The following is a 24296-nucleotide window of genomic DNA, read 5'->3' on the forward strand; positions in this document are numbered from 1 at the left end:
CGTCCATCATGAACATAGAATTAAAATAATACACAACTGCCTCTTCCAACATCAATAACCATAAGAGATGCTCAATGGTACCTACCATTAACATCTATTGTCACCCAACCTTTAGGTAGGTATAGGGTTGCCAGATCTTAAAACCGAAAAGCCGAACAGACCAGCCAGTTTAGCCGGACATTTGGGTAAAAAAGCCGGACAATCTTAATTTTTCAGTCTTAGTATAACAAAAAAAAAACAAGGCTTTTATATTTTTTACCTTAAAATCTCCTCAAATTCCAATAAAAGAACAATAAAATAAATGAACCAATCTTTTTTAATAATCACTTATTAATACTACTTATTTGAATTAAACAAACCTAATGAATGAACCAGTCCTATTTAAATAATCATCATTCTACACACCTACTATTATTGCAAAATGTAAAAAATGGTCAAATTTAAAAAGCCTAACAAAAGCCGGACAGGCCGGACACCGTCTAATTTGGCCGTACATGCAACCAAAAAGCCTGACTGTGTCCGGTTTTATCCAGACGCCTGGCAACACTAGGTAGGTAGGTAGGTATGTGTTTGTATTTCTACTAAAAATTTAAATCTAGCCGAGAAAAATCGGTTATTATTCTATTTCGACGAAAAGACAACATACCTACGAATAATTAAGTTAATCTACTAAAAGGCGTTAAAAAAAATGAAAATAGTGTGAAATATGAATTAGGTAGGTATATTTGTTTAAAACAAAACTTTTTAAGCAAATCTAAACACACTAGGTAAGTACAATATAGGTATATGAATATTTTCACAATTAAAGTAGGAATTAAAAACATTAAAATATTTTTTATATCGACGACTAGCACATTTTCGAGTAGATAACTACCTACCTACTGACTTACATTTCAGATTTAAAACTAAGTACTTATGATAAAATACTACTTACACTAGCTACCGTTAACCTAAGTTTTTAGAAAAATTCTCAGACAGAATATTAATTAGGTACCCATTATAAAAACAGAAATAAATGTTAGTTGATATAAATGTTACTATCCTATACCTACATAGGTAAGTAATACTGACTGATTTTAAACTTATCTAATAAATGCAATAGGCTACTTGACAATTTTTTTAAGTTGGTCTTAAATGGTTAATATTTGTCCTATTATATCAAAAAAATTAACACTATATTTTTTTGCGCCCTAAAAACCGTAAAACTTTAATTTAAAAAAATATTTTTCTTAGACAGGTGAAAACACTGTCGGCCATGTTTGGCCGATAGATTATCTGTGCTCTGACGTCATGCATTTGTAAACAACAGTATAACCTAGATTATCTGTGCTCTGACGTCATGCATTTGTAAACAACAGTATAACCACAGGGTTATACTGTTGTTTACAAATGCATGACGTCAGAGCACAGATAATCTATCGGCCAAACATGGCCGACAGTGTTTTCACCTGTCTAAGAAAAATATTTTTTTAAATTAAAGTTTTACGGTTTTTAGGGCGCAAAAAAATATAGTGTTAATTTTTTTGATATAATAGGACAAATATTAACCATTTAAGACCAACTTAAAAAAATTGTCAAGTAGCCTATTATATAATATATCTAGATATAAGTAAGTACTTATGCTGTTTCTTTCCTCGATATAACGAAAAAGTTTTTCAGCCGATATTCAAGTTTTACGACTCAAATAAAATTCACATTTCGTTGCGGAGCAATCCAAAGTGTATTTTTATTAAAAGTACAAGTGAAACGTGGTATTTTTATGGATTTGGCAATCGGCATTGCTGTTTACGAATAAAGCTACCTAAAATCCACATATGTATTAGAGCTCCTACACACTAGCGTTTCTCCCTCCAGCGTAGGTAGCGTTGTGATCTGATTATACCTACTAGTATGTCAGTATAACACACAAAATTGAACGATAGTCAGACTCGACAGAGCTTGTTTGATATTTCAATAATTATACAGCTTAGGTCAAGACCAAGAGGAATCGAGTTATTCAGTACCTATCTGTTATTTACGGACCCAACGAACAAAATCTATAACATAAATTTACTTAGGGCTTAAAGAAGTTCTTAATCCCTATTTAAGTCCATCACTCACTTAATTATTGATAACTAGCTGATGCCCGCGACTTCGTCCGCGTGGATTTAGGTTTATTAAAATCCCATGGGAACTCTTTAACTTTCTGGGATAAAAAGTAGCCTATGTCCTTTCCCGAGATATTAACTAACTCTATACCAAATTTCATCAAAATCGGTTGAACGGTTGGGCCGTGAAAAGCTAGCAGACAGGCAGACACACTTTTCGCATTTATAATATTACTTAGTATGAATTATGAAATAGGTACCTACCTATATAATAATAATATTATGTTGCACTGACTTATGTAACTGCAATTATTGCAGGATTAGATAGATGCAGAAGGTATGACATAATGACCTCAATCCTACACAACAATCAAACCTAAACTCTTTAAAAAAAAATCGGTCATCGGAGTTGGACTTGCACAGGAAGGGTTCCATACCATTGTACAAGAAATAACTCTTATTTTTTACATGGTGGCAATTTTGTTATAGCGGGAATAGCAATATACATTATGTAAAACATTCAGGTTACTACCTATTCACGAGATACAGCCCGCTGACAGATAGACGGACGGAGGGACGGACAACGAAGTTCTAGTAATAGTATCCCGTTGTTCCCTTAAAGTGAATTCCCTTTGAGTTTTAGGTAAGTATCTATAATAGAAGCCTTAACTTTCCGCTAACCGTCAAAAGACTAAATCCGAACATGTTGCAGAATGATCTCTTGAATCCTTGTCATGATGTCCTGATCATGACCTCTACGGCCATGATCTAAACTTTACAGTAGTTATAAACATTTGGTCTATAAAAGTAACATTTAAGACTAATCCGCTGTTTTGTTCCTTGTAATTTCGATATAGTCAAGGACTTCCCAGTTGCTCTCAGGTTCATCGGGTATATGTGGCGGGCCCACGCCGCGGGCGAATGGTAAACCAGTGTTGTCTAAAGAAAGATAGGTGCGAAAAGCGGCCGCCGTGTCGTCGTCGGGAGCCGCGCGCGCCCTCGCGTTGAAGGCGCCATCCATATCTTCGCTTGGCAGGTCCCAGATGTGGAACTGCGGTGACATCTTGAAATTCTGTTTAAAGAAAAGTTGCACGCGTTTAGCACTAATATACCTAAGTAGAAATAATCAATAATCATGTAAATACGTAGAACGGACACCGTAAATCTGATATCTTATGAATCTTACAAAATAGCAAGCTACATAATTTTTTTAATATAGCCTATATAATTCTCATATTGGTGACAGAATTTGCAAAATCGGTTCAGTAGTTCCAGAGATTATCCCTTACAAACAAACTTACAAACTTTACCTCTATAAAATATTAGTATAGAACTAATAAGCCCTGCTTGTTTGGTTATTGTTGTGTAAGTAGGTACCTACATATAGTTACCGACCTTTCAGATATTTGGCTCAACCCAGAACGGGCCAGAACTTTGATATAAAATTAGTAGGTAGGTAGGTACCTATATTGCTGTTCCAGTAAGAAGTACCTAATCTTCTTTTAATTTCTTTATATAGCGTAATCAGTTTATAACTGAGATCTTATAGTTTGCTTTAAAAAAATCAAGATTCGAAATAACAATTAGTTAGGTTATAGGCACTTAGAGGATTCATGCAAGCTGTCATAAATATACATAATATACCTATAGCTATACTGAAAATGTAACAGTCGCCAGAAAATAGACGATCTATAGTTCGCGACAGGTCGAGATGGCAGTTGGTATATGGTGCGGAGAACACCCGCACGTCACCCGCGCTCGTCCGCACCGGGTTAGCGTGCGAGCTGTGCGGGTTGTCCCTGATTATCATTTCGACCAGCCCCCTAATTGTGTAAGAATAACCATTTCATGGCTATCGCAATCGTCAAGAATTCTGCCCTTTGATTGGCTGTGAAAAAATGTAAACAGCGCATCAACCAACCAAAGGGCAGAATTTCTTGACGATTGCGATAGCCATGAAATGGTTATTCTTACACAATTGGGGGGCTGATCATTTGGCGTAGTATGCTTAACCAATTTTTATCATAAAAATTAATCTATACCTACTGTAATGTAAAACTCCTACGTGGTAGGTAGTAATTTCCTATCATGTAACTGGACAAGCGAAATGTTGTCCAGGTTCAAAGACAGTTACACTCATACAAAACTGTTTTTGTAGAGCGAGCGGAATCGAATCTTCTAAATAAAGGAAAGCTTGTTTCTAATAAGTAGGTAGTCGAATGCATCTATGTGGATTAGATAAAGGTAGGTAATAGGTATTCGTTATTCATTGTGAACTGTCGTACCGTGAAATAAGGCTTCGAGCCCACTGACAACGTTCTACAATTATGAGTTCAGCATTCTGCGTTCCACCATAAGTTTTTCGCGTTCTCCTACTTATTAATAAATTAATCTTAGGTGATAATTCTTGAAGCTCTACATACTTAATATACAAAGTCGACTGCGACGGTCAAATAAGCAACTAAGCACAGTACCTACCTACCTACTGACACTGAACTCCATGATATTTTTGTTTGGTCAAATCAAAAATGAACGCCAAAAACGAACTCAAAACTAAAGACCGTTGACTACACGAGTATATGGGATCATGCCTAAGCGCTCTGTAAAAACCGCAATAAAACGATCTTTCAGTGTCCTTGTTTATTTCCGCATGTTGGCCAGCGGTTAGCCTATGAGTAAGATTAACAACCAACTTCGCTAGATGTATGGGCGCATTGAAGCAAACAAGCGTAATTTACTAAGCACTTGACCATCATTCAGTAGGTAGGTATACGGACGGAAATGCACATTTTGTTGCTGTACGTAGGTATTAAGGTAGTTACATAAGGTGCTAATTGCAATATAGTTGTAGTCAGTACTCAGTAGTGGTTATTAAATGACGTCTAATAAAACATACAATTGAATGACGTAGAGCTTGAAGAATATACTTACATAAAAAGGAAAAGCTGACTGACTAACTGATTTATCTACGCACTGAAATTTGGCATGTAGATAGCTATTATGACATAGGTATCCGCTAAGAAAGGATTTTGGAAAATTCAATCCCTAAAGAGGTAAAACAGCGTTTGAAATTTGTGTAGTCCACGCGGATGAAGTCGCAAGTATAAGCTAGTTAATAAATACTTAATCTAAATCAGTACGACCTAAGTACATTTATTTTTAAAAGCGGTCACCAATTGGAACCTACCTATTATTATTGAAATACGGAAAGTGAGAAGTGATAAAATTAAAAGTAAACAATGTTTACAGGCCATTCACCAGGGCAGGGGTATAGAACCTTTCTTAGTATTTTTTTTATCTATTTCGATCTGTAATTTTTACGTTCAATTGTTGAAATTCGTTTTAGTGATAAATAAATTTTTACCCAAAAATTAGTTTGAAAACATAGATAAAAAATATATGACCATAGGTACTCAGTGAATAATATGACGATCCAATTTAAACGTCCACATAAGTGTGACTAATTAGCTGTTAGGTAGGTACTGATTTACTTTGTATATTCGCAAATATCCGAAGACAGTGACGCACGGAAAAAGTTATAAGGTGCTGTTTGTTGTACAAACAACATAAGGTGCTGAATGTGCCATGAGTTATCCTTATCAACTATAATATTGAACTAAAGCCACGTTGACACTATTGCAAGATTTTAATTTTTATCTTACCATACCTACCGGGTATGGTGTTTAGTTTCTACGTACCAATCTAGCGATAATAGATTCATATGGTGACGGGGCTATTATAAATAAGACTAGCTTAAGCCCGCGACTTGGCGTGGACGGAATTTCTTAAAATCCATAAAATAATAATAATAATAAACCTGTACTGTATGCGTCCAGTATAACAGGCTTTGTATGAGATATGCATAGATATGGTAGTTATTGGGCAGCTCATTATGACAAAATAGGTACCTACTTACCTACCTACAGTACCTATAGAATTCCCAAAAACAATAATATTTATTTAGAGCACTTCAAAATAATTTTAGTGCGTTATATTCCGATGCGATCTGCTTTAGCTTGACCTTGCCTTAAGTTAAGGCTTTTTCCCGCATATTCTTAAGGTATTTTATGGTACCTATTATTTTGATTGCAGAGAGCACGTGAGATGACGCACCACTATTGACAAACAAAAGGACCACCGTCATCCATCTGTGGCACATGTGATGTGTGTGAATGTATAGTGTAATCAGTGGCGGATTTTCCCTAAGGCCCAGTAGGCCCGGGCCTAGGGCGGCCAATAGTGACAAAAAATTCACTGATGTTATTATAAAAGTTGGCATAAAATAAATTCATTATGTAGTCTATAATTATGATGAGTGCTGAGAAAGGGGTAGCTGGTACCTACTTACTACATGGCCTAGGGCCTAGAGCGGCCAAGACTGCAAATCCGCCACTAAGTGTTTACCTAGGTATGATAGCCTACTTAAGTCTGGGTACCGGGTTCGATCCCATGCACCACTGTCCTCTAACTTTTCGAAGTTATGTTGCGTTTTAAATAATTAATATCACTTTGCTTTAACAGTGAAGGAAAGCATCTTGAGGAAACCGGTATGCCTGATAGTTCACCGTAATGTTCTCAAAGGTGTGTGAGGTCTGCCAATCCGCACTTATCCAGCTTGGTAGATACTTGATAGACTATGGCAAAACCTCTCTCATTCTGAGAGGATACCCGTGCTTAGTAGTGAACCGGAGATGGGTTGATCACTATGATGATGATGATCTGTGGTATAGTTTTTGTGATTTATCATTTCATTTTTGATTTGATCATGTGTTTCGTTGAATTTGATGGTGAGTAATCAGATATCATTTTGTACCAAAGGCGAGAAAACGAGCACACCGTCATAATTTGAGAGAGGGATTGAAATCTGAAACGGTTTGAATTTCAATTCCTACCGATTGAACTATGTATTATTGTAGATAATACGCGTAAAAACTCATGCGCCATTTTAATTTTTGTGTCAAAATTCATATCAAAAGTACGATTTTTAGTCATTAATTTAAAGGTGAATAAGTGAACCATTCTTTTGACGTGACAGCTGACCCATAGAGTTAAATGGCGCGTGAGGAGTCATTTTTTACGGACTATACGTATTAATATGCGTACCTATAAAATGACTTCTCACGCGCCATTTTAACTTCAAGGTCAAAATTTTAGTACTTTAGACAAGACAATCGACCCATGTCATTTTGTACGGAATATAGGTACTACCTACCTACCTAGCTACCTACCTATGTATTATCACAGTTGTAAGTATTATTCATGTTTAGAATTTCTAATACCTACTGATCCCAATTTTTAAACTGAAGAAAAAGGTGAGGCCGAAAAGGTCTATGTCCAGCTGTGGACGCATACAGGCTGATGGATGGATGAATGGATAATGAGTTCGAAATATTTGCTCTATGTATAGTACGCGACAGGTTGAGATAGCAATCGGAGTGGGGACGCCCCGGACACCCGCACAGCCCTCGCGCTGCCCGGTGCGGATAACGCGGTTGACGTGGGGGTGTGCGAGGCGTCCGCCCACATCATACCTCGATTGCCATCTCGACCTTTCGCGTACTATAGTTTCATATTATTATTAATTTAGGTCTGTACTACATTCAGATGTATCTTGCTCTGTATCTGATTTATAGGTATCGATAAAGACGGTCTATATACTTCCCATGTTTGACATAATATTAATACTTACAATCAGTCTCTAATCTGTGCTTACAATATACCAACATAGAATAAAAGTGGATTACCTCAGGCAAACAGTGATGTTGTAGGCAGTAGTAATGAGTGGATCCGTCGTGGTGGCACCAGGTGCCGTCGGGGAAGTAGGGGTCCAGCCCCAAATCGTTGAGCTCGACCCTCGGCGCGTAGAAGCCTCCGCCGGCCGCGCGGCGACAGAATATCGCACAGCCCATCCACATGCGAGCTAAAACAACAAAGTTCCTTATAATGTTTCTACTTATTAAGTCTAGAAGTTTTAGGAACCACGTCGCGCATTTTGTGTTTTGTTTCAAAGTTCACTCATTGAGGTTCGATACGAGAGATAAGTGGGTAGGTAGTGCCGGAAAACCCACCCGGCCGGGCCCCGCGGTGGTTTGTTCAAGCTTATGCAATGACCTTATAAGTCCCGCAAAATGGTAATGCGCGTGACCACCATTTTAGTGACGTCAGCACTAGACTGAAACTTCGAGCTGATGGTATATTTTTACTTCAATATACGTGAAACGACGTCATTTCGATGTAAATGAGACATGGTTCCAGCGTAATAGCAATTTGCGGGACTTATACCAATTTTACTATTGCGTACTGCTGTCTGCTTCTACTTAAAATAGTCACTTCAGGCTATTATCAATAGACATTATAGAGGATACAATTACAGTACCCGGCAGGAAATATTGTACATCGAGAATAGAAAGAGATAGCAGTCACATAGGTATGAGTGGCAGAGACAACGCTCTACGAAGCCGAAATCCCTTTCTAAAGGTTTTTTAATCAATGGTACTAGGTAGGTAAGTACCTACTTATTTACGAAAAAACTAGCATATGCTCGCGACTTCGTTTGCGTGGACTACATAAATTTCAAACCCCTATTTCACTCCCTTAGGGATTGAATTTTCAAAAATCCTTTCTTAGCGGATGCCTACGTCATAATAGCTATCTGCATGCCAAATTTCAGCCCGATCGGTCCAGTAGTTTGAGCTCTGCGTTGATAGTCAGTCAGTCAGTCACCTTTCGCTTTTATGTACCTATTTAGATTTCTGTAGATGTTAACGCACTCTCAACTACATTAATAAGTACATATGTACATTATAATATTATTAGAATATGTGCATAATAAAGGAGGAGCATTGTTCGTATTATGTGTTACTATAAATTTATGATCAATAAAAACAATATTTATTTAAGATTTATGTACCTAGATATCTACGAATGAACTTCTAAACGAGTAGGTAATTCTCGTGATAATAATAATTAATGCACGCAGAGCCAGCGCGTGCCAGACCTTCGGTTTTTTATAAAAGCTGAAAGTTTCACTGCATATTGTTCCCAATACAGTTAGGAACGATCAGCTTTTATGAAGTTTGGATCATGGTGGCTTTAGGAGATAACAGGTAATAAATGTGTAAAAAATCTTACGTCAAAGTACCTAAGTAGGTATAAAGTCAATTTTTTTATATTTTCTTCGAAATAAGATTAGAAATCACGTCTTGCATTGCCAGACACTTAGTATCGTGGCAACCTCCTGCAAAAGTTTTAAGATTTTTTACACCTTCTGTTATCTTCGAAAGCCACCATGATCCAAACTTCATAGTCGCTGATCGTTCCTTCCTGTGTTGGGGATGACACGCAGAGAAACTTTCAGATTTTATAAAATAACGAAGGTCTGGTTCGCGCTGGCTCTCTAGCCTCTAAGTAGCACACAGATAATATAATTATAACAAGTCAGAACTCATATGCTAATAAAATTGTAATAGACGATAACGATACACTAATACGTTAATATTGTTATGTACTCTATGACTAAACTAGGTACCTACTTGGTACCTAATATACTGTGTAGTAGTATACTAAGTATCTAACTATGGTACGCGACAGGTCGAGATGGCAATCGGGGAAGGAACGCCCCGCACAGCCGCCGCGTTAATCCGGTGCAGGCGAGCGCGGGTGACGTGCGGGTGTGGTCTCCCGCCTTATACCCAATTGCCATCTCAACCTATCGCGGACTAAGCCGTGGCTAACAGTAAGGATAGGAAGGAGATTGTCTCACTGGGATCGTGCGGCGCCTGCAGGCCTCCCCCGCGCGAGTCCAGCTCGGGCAGACGGGTCGCGTACTCGCCGCACTTGCGCGCTGCCATCTCGTTGGCGCTCACTCGCTTCTTCTTGCCGCAAACCTGTATGTTTAATTCAAACGCTGTGCTTTTAATTATATTTAGGCACCGAGCTTTTGATACGTTATCTGTATGGTTACCGACAGGAAGAATTGGGCTTTTAGAGATGACACTTTAAGTGAAAACCTTTAGGGATGTCGCGTTAGTCCCACTCCTAAAAGATCAAGCGCGCTTCTGCTAACACTATGTAATAAATAAACTATGGCTCGGGATTGACAGATAAAGACATAACCAAGGAAAACGTAGGGGAAGTGTACCCAAAGTTAAGGTGTCCACGCCTTCACTTTGAGTTAAAAAAAACCTATCAAACGATTGATTTTTTTGATATTTTTATTTCATAAATTTATTTGAGCAAATTTTGCACAAATCAAGCCACTTAGATAAGAAACAATACAAGTATGATAAAAGAATTTAAATATAAAGAGGTAAGAATGATCAAAACAGAATGAACTTACCTTACATTTTTTTAACAAAACAGGAAATAAATTTTTTTCGTCATTAAGTATATCCACTCTATCGTTCCCACTACTATCGAATGATTGCCCAGCGTGGAACGCGGAAATCTCTATTCAGAGATAAGCATTTCCAATGTAACTTAATTTATTACTACTATGTAACTACAATTTCGGTACATGAAAAATAAAAATAAAATACCTAAATAAATTATTTGTGCAACGAAAGAGGCAAGGTTATTATTTCAAATAACCGAAAAATGACAAGTGACCGCTTTGAATGCTATGGCCACTTCGGGCACACCACCCCTATAGAAAGTGTTATACGATATTACGAGTACGAGTTTCTTGTACGGAACCCTTCGCGTGCGAGTCCGACTCGCACTTGTTACATGCCTAATGCCTTCCGACGATTTGGAACTAACCTTGGAATCTTCGCATAGCACGACATCATAGGAAGAGCCTTCACACACGGCATTCTCGGGACACGATCGCCTGCGCTCCCTGGCGCCGCGACTCTTGGCCGTGCAGCCCGACCGGCACGTGTCTGATGTCCATTCAGTCCACGTACTACCACCACCTTGAGGAGGAGGCGGTGGCCGCGACACGGTTGAAGGATATGCTGCTACGCATTCTCCACCTTGGCACCACTGGGTACAAAAAATTAAGAACATTTTCCACGTCATCATTCTATAGTAATAGTACCCAACCACGAAAAAAGGTAGGCAAAAATTGACTCATCTGAGTTCTGACGTCCCAATTGCTACAAAAAAATCCATGGTACAGTTTCTCCTCCGTGGTACAGACCAAGTTTGGGCGGAAAACACGTCTAACTCCGCTTCGTTTCGTCATTTGAAATACATTTTTCATGATTATTCTTTCGCCACCTTGGCACCAAGTAGGTAGGCAAAAAATTAAATCATTTTTTCCCAATCTTTCCAAAAAATTGTGCTCAAGTATTTGAAGAAAGATTTTTATATAAAAACTAGCTTATGCTCGCGACTTCGTCCGCGTGGACTACATAAATTTCAAAGCCCTATTTCACCCCCTTAGGGGTTGAGTTTTCAATAATCCTTTCTTAGCGGATGCCTACGTCATGATAGCTATCTGCATGCCAAATTTCAGCCCGATCCGCCCAGTAGTTTGGGCTGTGCGTTGATAGATCAGTCAGTCAGTCAGTCAGTCAGTCACCTTTTCTTTTTATATATTTAGATTACAAACTATTGTTTCTTTTTTCAGAACAGGATTTTACGTGCTCATTTTTAGACTGTTTCGTCTGATATTAGGGGATTTTCCTTAAATTCGGACTACGTTACGAAGTCCATGATCCCGACATGGGTTTAAAATCTTTAAGATAGTGATTTATGGTTTCTCAATTGAAAGTGAAATTGCTAAGTATTTAGGCAGTTTGACAAGACGTAATACCTTCTCTTTGCCGCAAGGAGTCCCTGGCAATGCAGGTCCTGCATAGTAGAAGCCTGCGCGATGTGGCGAGCGGCAAGCAAGCTGCATGCACTGTGACTCGTCTCCCCCTGATCCCGGCGCTTGCGCAGGTGCTGCGTCCTTATCACGCAGGAGAATCTAAAATTATATTAATAGGTACGTGATAGCCAGCAAATTCATCCAAGTGTGTTCGATTTTTTAAACCCCATGGGAACTCTTTGACTGTCCATCTCCGAGATGTAAGCTATTTCTGTACCTTTAGTCCAAATTAATTTAACAGACATGCCTTTAAAAGTCCTGTGGGAACTCTTTTGTTTTTGGAGATAAAACCGCCTCCGGGGTGCAAGCTAGGTGTCCCTGTACCAAACGTAATTATGCATTCGAGAAAAATCTGTTATAAACGGGTGGATTGTGAAAAGGTGACAGACACATTTTCGTATTATGATAGTGATTGGTATGGATTCGACATCCGTAACCAGACCATTTCGAAAAGTGGTAAGCGCTAAAACTCTATACCAAGATCAAACTTTTTTGATCCCTTTGGCTCAACTAAAAAGATTTTTCAACAAGGGTAAAATTGAGAAATGAAGTTAACAGAAAAAGTTTTCTTTCTCATGTAAGTACCTACCAGACCTTTCTCAGACGAATGAATTGTTAGCTGGCAAAAACCAGAAAAAAAAAACTAATATTGAGTAGGAATATTGTACAAGACTAACAACTACCCGCAACGTCTTTGATAAAAGACTTCCATAATGCATTTTATAATTTTTAAGTATCGCTCACCTCGCACTGTTTTTTCGCTCCCCAAATGATTCCAGGAGCATCACCAAACTTCTCGTGTTGCAGTTCGTGTGGTGTGTCTATATCATCGCCTCCGTCGAATAGGCAAGTTGCCCATCTGAAATCAATTCAGCTTTTCATACAGGAATTTCTAAACTAGCCAGATTTCGCAGTTTTAGCTGACAAACCTAATTGGTTTCTTATAGCGATAGCGTGGAAAATTTTGATGGGATGAAAAGCTTTAAGTTTATATCGTTAGACCGGCGGGCAAAGTATACTTATTTAGCAAGGAAAGCTTTATTTGGATCCACAGCAGTTTTACAAATATGTAGTACTTCGAAAAACCGATGGACTTTGGGGTCCCAAAGTCCTACAATGGCGATCTTGCAATGGAAAAAGCAGCGTTGGAAGACCCTCCACTAGGTGGACAGTGGACAGACGATACCCAAACGACATTGAACCGCTGGATTCAGGCGGCGTAAGACCGTGGCGTATGGAAGTCCTTATAAGAGACCTATATCCAGCAGAGGACGTTTATCGGTTGACAATGATGATGAGGTTAGTTGCAAGCTTTCAGCTTTTACCTCCCAACAATTTCAAACATTGTGAGAACATCGTACAAAATTGCTACAGTAGGCACTGATCAATATTCAGGTGAAAAACATATCACTATATATTACAACTTATTAATTACTGTAAGTCAGCGACCACTCGAGCGCTGCACTGTGACCAGGTCGCCTCGCCATTGGTTCCGCGGGAAGGAGACATGATGAAACCGTCACGCGCGCACGAATTGCCCGTTCCGTCGTGATGCATGCCCAGACTGAAAAACATAGCGCAAAATATTATGATGAAAACTCTATATGGAAGGCTTTATATGTTCTCCACCGCAAACAGGGCATAGCATATTTGATGACTCCAGAAGTGGGCATAAGTATCTGTTTACAAAATGATAACGCAAGACGACACCAACGCCAGCTTTTGTACCTAGTTTCGCAACTAGGTAATAGAGTGCGAAGAACCGAAAAATTAATAAACATACAATTAATAACATACTTCCATAGTCAGATCCATATCCATCCATGCTAATGTTATAAATGCAAAAGTGTGTCTGTCTGTCTGCTAGCTTTTCACAGTTTAACAAATTTTGATGAAATCTGGTACAGATTTAGCTTACATCCCGGAGAAGGACATAGGTTACTTTTTAATCCGGAAAATTAAAGAGATCCCACGGGATTTTTAAAAAACCTAAATCCACGCGTACGAAGTCGCGGGCATCATCTAGTGAAAATATACCGACTTGTGTCCAATCTCATGAGCGAGGATGTAGACAGAGGTGAACCCAGCTGAAGGATAGGGCCGGCCGAGCGTGTCTGAGGTGCCGAATTCAGATACAACGCACGAATGGGCGGGCAGACACACGCCGCCCACGGGCGCTAAGCCCATCGTCACCCCATTCCGACGTCCATTCTCATCCGCGTAGAAGTCCAAACTGCAAATCCAAATAAAAAATTATGTAGGAAAATACGTAGAAGCTTTTGAGATTTTTACGGAGAACGCTCGAATATAGGGACGGTCTTATAATATCAAGGAATATAAAAAAATTGTGTTCACTGGGTATGCATATAGTGCTAATAAGTAGGTACAGCATAATATCTTGAATAGGCCATTTTTGGATCAGATATCGCTTTAGATTTTAGAGGGACATACCGGTATCGGCTTAATAGGACGCTTTAGTTGGTATACAAATTGAGTTAGCGACTCTACAGATTTATAATGCTAGCGATATAATATGAGATGCATCACAACACATACCTATTTATTATGATCTTGTATTATGAGAAAACGAGTTTAGAAGATGGCTTGGTATCTGGTGATGCACTCAAGGATAGTGATGACTTTATAGAGCTAGAAGAACTATTTGACCTTCATTTATGGAATAAGTTCTATATATTAGAATCTTACCCAGAAAGAAGTAACGCCATGTCCCAGTGCTCTGGATCCTCATCATCGTCTACGTTCAGTGAGCGTTGGTACTCGCAGAAGGAGTCCAGTAGCCGCCCTCGTTCAGCGTTCGTGGAAAGAGAAGATGGTTGTTTGCGCAGCAGCGTTAACCGCACCAGTGACAACTGAATGCGCGTGCCCAGTGACGAGTGGTGATATAGGGCCTGGACCTGCAATAAGCAACGCACAGAGGACTAGAAATTCATCGAAAACTTTATAGAACTTACGGCTAGGTGAAGGATACGTTAGAGAATTATATCTACAGACATTTCACAGGTTAATTTATGAATCATAATCGAATGGATTTAAGAAACTCGAATCGAACCAGTGAGCGCTGGTCCTTGAACAAATGTAGGTAGGTAGCAGAATTCTGTAAGCGAAAAACTTACGTGGGCATTTTCTTCGGCGTTTTGTGCGCGCACATTCCATGCCCTTCACATTTCATGCGTTACATAAATTTTATTACATAACGTACATAATTCCGCTAGCCTTGTCTCTGGCATAAGAACTAGAGATCGCCCACTTGTAGCTTCTATATCTTCAGTCCAACGACGCACAAGTTGCATAAAACGGACTACGGAGCACGGACAAGCTATGTGCATTTTCAAAGATTTTTGTTCATCTGTGAGGCATACCTAAATAATACCAATGGATGAACTTGAATAACAAGAGCTGCAAGGATAGAAAAAAAAGTAAAGGAAACTAACACTGTTAATATACGCGAGCAGCATATCCCGTAGATCTGCTTCATTATAGTTGAGGTGTGGATAAAACAATTTGTACGCTGCCTCATCCAAGAATAGTGCAATCTCTATAGTATATGACGATGGGGCTGGCTTTGAAGGGCGATAGCGTGGTCTCCTCGCCTTGTGCCTTAGGGGTCTGTCATCATTGAGGGTAGAAAGGGGTGGTGCGGCTCTGCGGATGATGTGCGCTGTACGCCCGTGAAGGTTTCTGCCGTTTTCTGATCGGCCCGCGTTTGACGTCAGTGGCCGAACTTCATACGTTGAATTTTCGGTCATGATGAGTCCATGCTGAAACAATAAAGGCTATATTTATGTTATGTAAGCAACTTATGGTAAATGGTTTGAGATATTTTTTTAACTATACTACCAAAATTCCTTCCTTGCCAGAGATGGACATAAAATAAAATCTAGGTAGGATTTATAAATGATCATCCAGCCACCGACTTGGATCAACGTTGCTTAAACGAGCGGAATCAACTGTTAAGTATGCACTACCGCAACTAAGCCTCACGTCTCTCAAGGCCCCTACGGTCTTATTATGACTTTGACTAAGTATCTTACTAAATCAAAATAAAATGATGACTCACAAGTGCGTGGTCTCTACACGCGGAAAATGCGGCCACAGCTCCAGGGCTGCTGTGCAGGAAGTGACAGGAGGAGTCCACGGTGGACAGAGGCTCGTTCGGGCCATGGTCCGACCACACGCGGAACTGCGGAGATATGAGCCGTCGGTTCGGTATGAGCTGGAGATCGAAACTCCTGAAATTCAGAAATGAAAAGAGTAAAATCACTTGTTGGTACTTAAACTACTTTTAGTTTGTGTAAGATAACAATTCTATTAAAAAATATTCTTGAATATTTTTATCCGTTCTCGGAATTCCCCTCTTTCAATAAAAGTCAACCGCCGACCCGTGCAAAGCGCGCTTTTCTCGCGCAACGGCGAATTTTTTGCTGAATTATCAACTATTTTTGAGCTAGTCGTAACCCGAACTTTCAATAGCTCTCCGGAAAAATCGTCAACTCTGTAGTTATGGTCCGTACATAATGAAATATGCGCCATTTTAACTCTATGAACTGTCATGTCAAAAGTACGGTTCACTTTTAAAATCGTATTTTGACACAAAAAAGTTAAAACGGCGCGTGCGAAGTCATTTTTTTACGCATTGTAGAGCAATTTAACCCTAGAATAATAAATACTAGGGATTCCAACATCAATGAATTTAACTAAGCCACCGACATTGGAAGAATAAAGTCTCTCAAGTCAATGCTAGTTGCTAAGTTTTTAAAATTATCACTTATCATTTCTTCAACCCTACTTATTTAATAAACAATTCTTGAAGGAAATTTTCTTGTCCGTTCGCAGAATTAAATCCCCCCTTTTAATAAAACGCCGCCGGAGACCCCCGCCAAGCTCGCTTTCCCCGTCTAACGGGCGAATTTTCCGCTAGGGAGCATTACTGACGTAACATGCGTCCGTCGGATGAGTGTTTTGGATAATGTAGCAACTAGTCTGCAGTAGATGGATGGAAAACACAAACTTACCGTCCGAACGCGTCGAAGCTGTATGGCAGCGGGATGTCACCTTGCGACGAGTCGTCCGCCGACTGCGCCTCGCGCGCCACTAGCGCCGGCAAGTACACCACTTGCTCGTCCTTGCTCGGTTCCTGCGAGTGCCTCGAGCCGAACCCACTGGACCACCAGCCGTGAAATGGTAGAATTTCCTGCAAAACACCAAATCATAACTAAATACTTTTACTCTGTACGGTATTCTGTCAGCCTATCTACGCTGACCTACCTTGACGCTGGTTCCCTGGGAACGGGGACGTGCCCTAACGTGGGACGCAAATTGCGTTGACACATTGGCCCCGTGTCATATCAGGGAGACAGTATCAAGACCGAGAGCCGCAGCAGAAACAGCTGAAAACGGCAAGTGGCGCAAGTATGCCTCTCTTATCGAGAGTTAAATTTTATGCCGTTTGCCATGGAGTCCTAGTGTAAAAAAAAAATTTCGAGCCATTTCACCGCGATTAATAGCCTCATCTGGTGACAATAGGGCTAGCTCATTTTTTGCGTAACGGATTAGCGTGGCTGTCCAGCGCGGAAATGCACTTGCCACCATTCCACGCAGGCATGATTTGTTTAGTAAATAATAATTAAATAAGGCAGCTTTAAGTTCATTGTAATGTTTTCATTAAAAAAACGCCTATCTAAATATACCTATATCTATTATTTTAATTCGATAAATAATCATAAACAACGTCAATACCTAAAAACTACTAATTTTAAATTAATATTTATCATCGTCAAGAAGTTCTTTCTGAGCCTCTGGGCCAAAAGTGCTCATCAAGCAGGCAGCATTGCCAAGCTGAATGGCGATGAACAACTTTTGGACCAGGTAGGCCCCAGAGCGCGGATCGCAGACTCTTTCTCTAAAGGCGACACGGAATGACCCAGGAATGGGACGGGACGTATTTTGATCTTTACACGTGGGCTAATACCATCCTGATCGTCTTTGTAATAATTGCTTTAAAAAGTAAGTAGGTAAATATAAAAGCAAGCTGTCAGCGAGCGCTTGAAAATTCAGTAACAGTTAATTTATGTACCTTTTCATTAGATCAATCAAAAACAGTAGGTAGGTACCTAACTGGATCTTATGCTAACTCAACGACCTCATTGCAATAATTTCGAATATGTCCTCATTAACGGTTTGGTAGGTAATTCCGAGAAAAAACAACGCACTTAGTCAGAGCCAGTTTCTCAGAGCAGAGTCACATGGACAAAGAAAAAAAATACCTTAAGCTTGCAAACTAATTAAGGATATCTGACCCACTAAAATGTCATTAAATAATTTAATATATTAATATTAAATTATTTAATGACATTTTAGTGGGTCAGATCAGAATCACCATATAAAATTTTATAAATCACTGTAGGTATGATTTTTCTCCGAAAGCTCAAAATGTGTCAATTTTAGCGATTGATCATTAAAATATTAAAGTACTTATTTGCCATCGCAAACGTGATCTAAATATGTACTTATAAAAGAAAACAAAACTCATCTGAAGGCCATGGTTATATTAAAGTCACTTTATCGCCTAACCAAACATTTTTACGAGTTTAATAGTCGAACGGACCACTGGCTAATTGAGCAATTTGCGTGTTAAGGTTTACTGTCTCCAAACAAGTGGATGAGTTAAACAACTGGACTAATTTAAAAATTCTTTGACGCATACAAAAAAAATTTCAGATTGTAGAATCTATAAATCTGATTAATTCCATGTAATGAACTCTTAAGTTTAAGCCCTTTACTTCTAAAGATATTCCATAGCCTGCTAAGTGCGCTTGTGATGCGCTCCAACTTCGTGGTTAACTCTCCAGCTTTTGACCGCTTTTGACCTACTCTTGCAAATTGCGGTTATGTACTCCATTTGGTAAGTAGTCAAGTTTCCAATGAGAAATTAGTAGGTAGGTATAGCAAAATTACATAACTATTACATGTTGTGGTTCCTATGTAGGTCTACGTTTAAATTGTAAGGTTTACATAATAAATAATCATCTATATCGAATACTGAATATAAGTGGCGGTTTATTACCGTTTGTTGCATGGAGAAAATGCCAGAAGCACGTCAAATTAAAACGTAAGATACACACTTTTGCCTTACCTAGAGGTGTTTTAGGGTTCCAAACCTCAAAAAGAAAAAGGAACCCTTATAGTGATCACTTCGTTGTCTGTCTGTCTGTCCGTCAGTCATGTCTATCAAGAAAACCTATATACTTCCCGTTGACCAAGTAAAGTAAAAAATCCTAAAACCTTGAATTTGTGGTTACATCACAAGAAAAAATTAAAATGTGTTTATGAACAAAGAATTGGTAAATATTTTCAATTTTCAAAGTAACATAATTAAACATACTAAGTGGGGTATCATATGAAAGACCTGTGGCACAGAATATATATAATAGGTAGTACTAACGGCCTGTAAGTACCTACATTCTAAAACGCTAAATTTTTAAACATACTTAATAGTTTTTGATTTATCGTGCAAAATGTTGAACCTCCCTTTATATCCAAAGTTTACCAATCGAAAAATCTGAAATAATTACAGGAAAAATAAAATCATAGTTTTTGTAATGTTAACAATAAACCTTTACAAACAAAGTCATCGTTTCTACTAAATTTTTATACAGTCTTTTACTTAATACTCATTCTAATAGGGGACGTTTTTTTGTAGTCCTCGAAACTATTCTACTTCAACGCACAAACTTCAACGTAAAGTGTAAACTGAACTTGGCATTAAAATCACATAAAAATTGATATCGCACAGTTTTTTCCCTACCCTTCAATTGTTATACATTTGTACGAAATAATCTGCATCCTGCAGAGCCCTAATTGTATATACCATTGACATACAGCCGAACATGCTCGTAGAGATGAGTGAAACCGAAATCAACATAACATATGAGTCAGTTCAGTAGACACAGCATTAGCGGGCATTAGCGAAGTAAAGGGGAAAGTAAAACTAAGTATTTGTTTTTTTTTTTCACTTTTTCCTGATACAATCAATGTGCTTCATTACCTGTACTTATTTATTATCTAAAAGGCGTGATAGCCTAGTGGTTACGACATCCGTCTTCCATTCGGAAGGTCGGGGGTCCGATCCCGGCACGCACTTCTAACTGTTCGCAGTTATGTGTGTTTTAAGAAATGAAATATCACTCGCTTTAACAATGTTCTATATAATGTTCTAAATGATATGTGAAGCCTGCCAATCCACACTTGGCCAGCGTGGTAGACTTTTTTTTAGAGATAGCGAACAAACGAGTAGGCGGGTTACCTGATGTTAAGTGATTACCGCTGCCCATGAACATTTGCAGAACCACAGGAACCGCCGATGCGTTGCCAGCCTTTTAGGAATTTGTTGGTCCGCCCCTTGAATAACCTCAACTATGGCCAAACCCTTCTCATAATGAAAGGAGACCGGTGCTCTGTAGTGAGCCGGCTATATGTTGATCATAACATGACATGATGATTTCTTATCTAAAAGTGTTTGCTATAAAGTCATTAATTTCGGAAGTCAATTATAGTCATTGTAACGTTTGGAATTCGGATGATGAAAGTTATTCGCATCCATCTCAATTACGTGGAGTCTGCCATCACGTCGAGTCTACGATCGGGAACAATGGGCCCCGCGCAGTGAATCACCGAGATGCGTTTATAAAACACTAAGTAAGTACGTGCCGTTCACGCTTGTGTAACTCGCGACGTGATCCAGTGCGGGAAAGACCTACGGCTCCATCGTTATGCAATGTAATTGCCAAAATACAATTACTTATACAGTTCGGTACGCGAAGAAGTAGGCGCAGTGAAAGTTTAAAGCAGCCGGCCTGCTCCGCTTTGACAAATGGCGTTCTTGTATTAAGAATTAATTTGTCTCATCTGCTTATCAATAATCTAAATGTGTCAAAATTTGATCGATCGGCTCACTATAGTGACTATACTTCGAACAGAACATCTTATTAGATACCTACATACTCGGAGCCTCAATAGCTCAACTGTTATAGGAGCGGACTGAAATCATAAAGGTCAGCGGTTCAAACCCCACCCGTTGCACCTACACATAGCACAAGCTTAGTTGGAGGGAAAAGGGAAATATTAATAATGATTGAAAAGGTTAAAATTCTTTAAAAAATACTTTAAACTCTTTCAATGGGCAATAAATAACATATGGTCTACCTATCTCTACCGCGACTCTCTCTATTGACATAATACCAACCAAGTGTAGGTAGGTTTAAGGTAATAAGAGTTAGGTTCTCCAATCAGAATTTGTATTTAAATAAAAATATTTGTGTCATATTTTATTTTAAAAATAAGCACCTGTGAAATGGTTGGTTTACAAGGTGGGTAAGTAGGTACTAACTAGTAGCTAAGTACTAATAACAAGAAAACGACGAAAGAGGTTAACCAGTTCTGTCACATTTTGTTACTTCCGAACAAATAATGTGGTCATCAGAAAGTACCTACCCGTTAGGAATATAAATGACACATATGACAATAATTATGTTGGCACTCAGCTCGCAGAATATTGAACTAAGTAAGTACTTTCCTCATTTAATGTTTTCTTTCCCTCGCCCTAACGGAACATACCTTATATGCCTCCGGAGTGATGCTTTCCGGAGTGCATTGTTCCAAAATTATTTCGTTTAAGATACCTATAAAGTTCTTAAAGTACCAGTGTGAATCGGACCTAAGACGCGATTTTGTAACCTACTTTTTAGGGTTCCGTACCTCAAAAGGAAAAACAGAACTCTTATAGGATCACTTTGTTGTCTGTCTGTCTGTCTGATCTGTCTGTCTGTCTGTCTGTCTGTCTGTCTGTCTGTCTGATCTGTCTGTCTGTCTGTCAAGAAACCTACAGGGTACTTCCCGTTGACCTAGAATCATGAAATTTGGCAGGTAGGTAAGTCTTATAGCAGACACAAGGGGAAAAATCTAAAAACCGTGAATTTGTGGTTACATCACACAAAAAAAATTAAATTGTGGTCATGAACTATATAAGTAGTGTTTTCAATTTTCAAAGTAAGATAACTATATCAAGGGGTATCATATGAAAGGGCTTCAGTTGTGCATTGTAAAACAGATTTTTATTTATTTTTATGCTTCATAGTTTTTATTTATCGTGGAAAATGGCGAAAAAATACGACTGTAGTACGGAACCCTCGGTGCGCGAGCCTGACTCGCACTTGGGCGGTTTTTTTATAACAGCCTGAAGATTTGTTTGTGAAGGTACAGTATAATGGAGCTGTCTATAAGAAATTGATATAGAAGAAGAACCTCCGAAGTTCCATTTGTAGACCATACCACCAATGCGCTAGAGAGGTCGTTTTAAAAGTCAAGACTGATAACTTTTTTTAACTAAAGACTAGACTGATTAAATAATAATCAATTAGGTATATCCTAAGTACCGAATGTTATAATACAATATTATGTGCTACCTCCTACATCTTCGATCCTACCATTGGTTCTGAAAGCATATTTTACTAGAGAGCAGAACTGGCAAGAAACTCAGCAGTTGCCTATACTTTTCAAAACAAAAACCGGCCTAGTATGAATTGGACTCGAGGGTTAGTCCGTACTACAGATGAAGTAAAACGGCAAGGATCACTTTTGTTAACGAACCGAAAAACTAACTTTGTTTGTAGAGGTTTATTGTTAACTAGCTGATGCCCACGGCTTCGCCAACGTAGATTTAGGTGTTTAAAAATACCGTGGCAACTTTTGATTTTCCAGGACAAAAAGTATCTAGCCTATCCGTAGTAACCCGTCCCCGAGATGCAAGATATCTCAGTACCAAACGTAAAAACATCTAAACGCATGATGATTCTTTAAAAATCCCGTGGCGTCATCACGATTTTAAAATGCGATTCCTTACAGCATCAGGGATAAGGAGTTGGGTCCTCGAGTTCAACGATAGTCTTCACTTGGTAGGTACCTCCAATATCAATTTATAACCGACAGTTTCTAAATCCCGTAATCTAATAGTGTCTTTGGAAATTCCCAGGGGGTAAAATGGCACCATGGCTAGCGGCTTTTGGCTCTAATCGATATTAAGTACTTAATAGTTTTTTCTGAATGTATATACTATATATATATATATATATATATATATATATATATATATATATATATATATATATATATATATATATATATTTAATTTATTTATTTCAATACAAAGAAAACTATATATATATATATATATATATATATATATATATATATATATAGTTTTCTTTTGTATTGAAATAAATAAATTAAATATTGCTAAATAGTTATAGTTTTATTCTAAGTTGTACAATTTTTAAAAATTATATCTAGATACTACTGAAGATTATTTTATTTTATTAAGTACCTACCTAATATTGGGCGTAGGTACCTAAATTAAACTAAACGCAACACAGGTGAATTTATGTCATTCGTTTGTAATCTGTATAACTAAATCTAAACATCCAAAGAATTAAATTTATTTCATTATTGAATAGGTCATATTATTATCAAGCTAAGGCGCGCGCCGCCCGCCCTTGCTTGCAAGATTACTTACGGGAAAACGCGCAGGCGTGCCGCATCGTAGCGCGAAAAACACAGCTACAACCACTATTTGAACCGAGCGCGCCATCATCGCCTACTGGCATCTCACAACAAACCGTCTTTTATATAACTCCTTTGAAACTCAACACTTTTTTAATAAACCTGTGATAATATCATGCAGGTGATTTGAATATCGGAAGAGAGCTCAATGCACCGAGCGCTGAAAACGTAGACGCCTCGACTGTAACCGCGATTAGAGCGCGTACACTTATGCTGCGCCGGCTACCGAATAACCATTGCGGGCCCTCCGTGAACACCTTTCGCACCTCCGAGAGAAAGTCAAAGGAAAGTGCAGATTTTGGCTGTCAAGACGACGGACGCCCACGCTCGTCCCCGTAGGAGCATTGTGACGAGTCATCCATCACTCGAGTCTCGAACTGTCGCTCGCCGGCTGCTTCCGCTAATCAAAACAAACGAACAATATCGACTCGCATTCGACCCGGTCTGACACGGTCACAAATATTATACATAATTTGATTTAGCATAGATTAATCATAAGGTACCTACTCAAAAGTTAACAGACATCTAATTAGGTACAATATTGATCATGTATATTATGATAATTACAGATTTGAGGGATGATAAATTAATAACTTTTGATTTTCACGCATTTGTTTAAATGGAATAGCAGAATAAAAAAACCAGCCAAGTGCAAGTGAGACTCACGCACCGAGGGTTCCGTTCTAGTCGTATTTTTTCGAGATTTGCACGATAAATCAAAAACTATTATGGATAAAATAAATAAAAATCTGTTTTAG

The 24296-nt window shown here is 38.6% G+C and overlaps 1 protein-coding gene across 1 annotated transcript; it reads right to left on the bottom strand.

Annotated features, from left to right (window-relative positions):
* Nucleotides 1–1591: 1591 nt before the first annotated feature.
* Nucleotides 1592–23687, bottom strand: LOC117990051 (A disintegrin and metalloproteinase with thrombospondin motifs 14-like). Its single transcript, XM_069506022.1, has 13 exons — nt 23492–23687; nt 16938–17116; nt 15983–16154; nt 15357–15683; nt 14611–14819; nt 13946–14137; nt 13340–13468; nt 12649–12763; nt 11848–12003; nt 10848–11072; nt 9850–9973; nt 7832–8007; nt 1592–3159 (listed from the first exon to the last, which is right to left on the bottom strand). The coding sequence occupies exons 1-13, from the start codon at nt 23567–23569 to the stop codon at nt 2908–2910; spliced, it is 2334 nt and encodes a 777-aa protein (XP_069362123.1). The 5' UTR covers nt 23570–23687; the 3' UTR covers nt 1592–2907.
* Between the last annotated feature and the right edge of the window lie 609 nt (nt 23688–24296).

Source organism: Maniola hyperantus, chromosome 2, assembly GCF_902806685.2.
Source record: "Maniola hyperantus chromosome 2, iAphHyp1.2, whole genome shotgun sequence".
Lineage (NCBI taxonomy): Eukaryota > Metazoa > Arthropoda > Insecta > Lepidoptera > Nymphalidae > Maniola > Maniola hyperantus.

Excerpts from the sequence above, each read along its gene's own strand:
- LOC117990051 (XM_069506022.1), bottom strand. The coding sequence starts at position 23,569 with ATGATGGCGCGCTCGGTTCAAATAGTGGTTGTAGCTGTGTTTTTCGCG. Across the intron at positions 9,974-10,847 it reads TGCTATGCGAAGATTCCAAG|GTTTGCGGCAAGAAGAAGCG; the intron begins GTTAGTTCCAAA and ends TTAAACATACAG. Across the intron at positions 3,160-7,831 it reads AACATCACTGTTTGCCTGAG|AATTTCAAGATGTCACCGCA; the intron begins GTAATCCACTTT and ends TTCTTTAAACAG.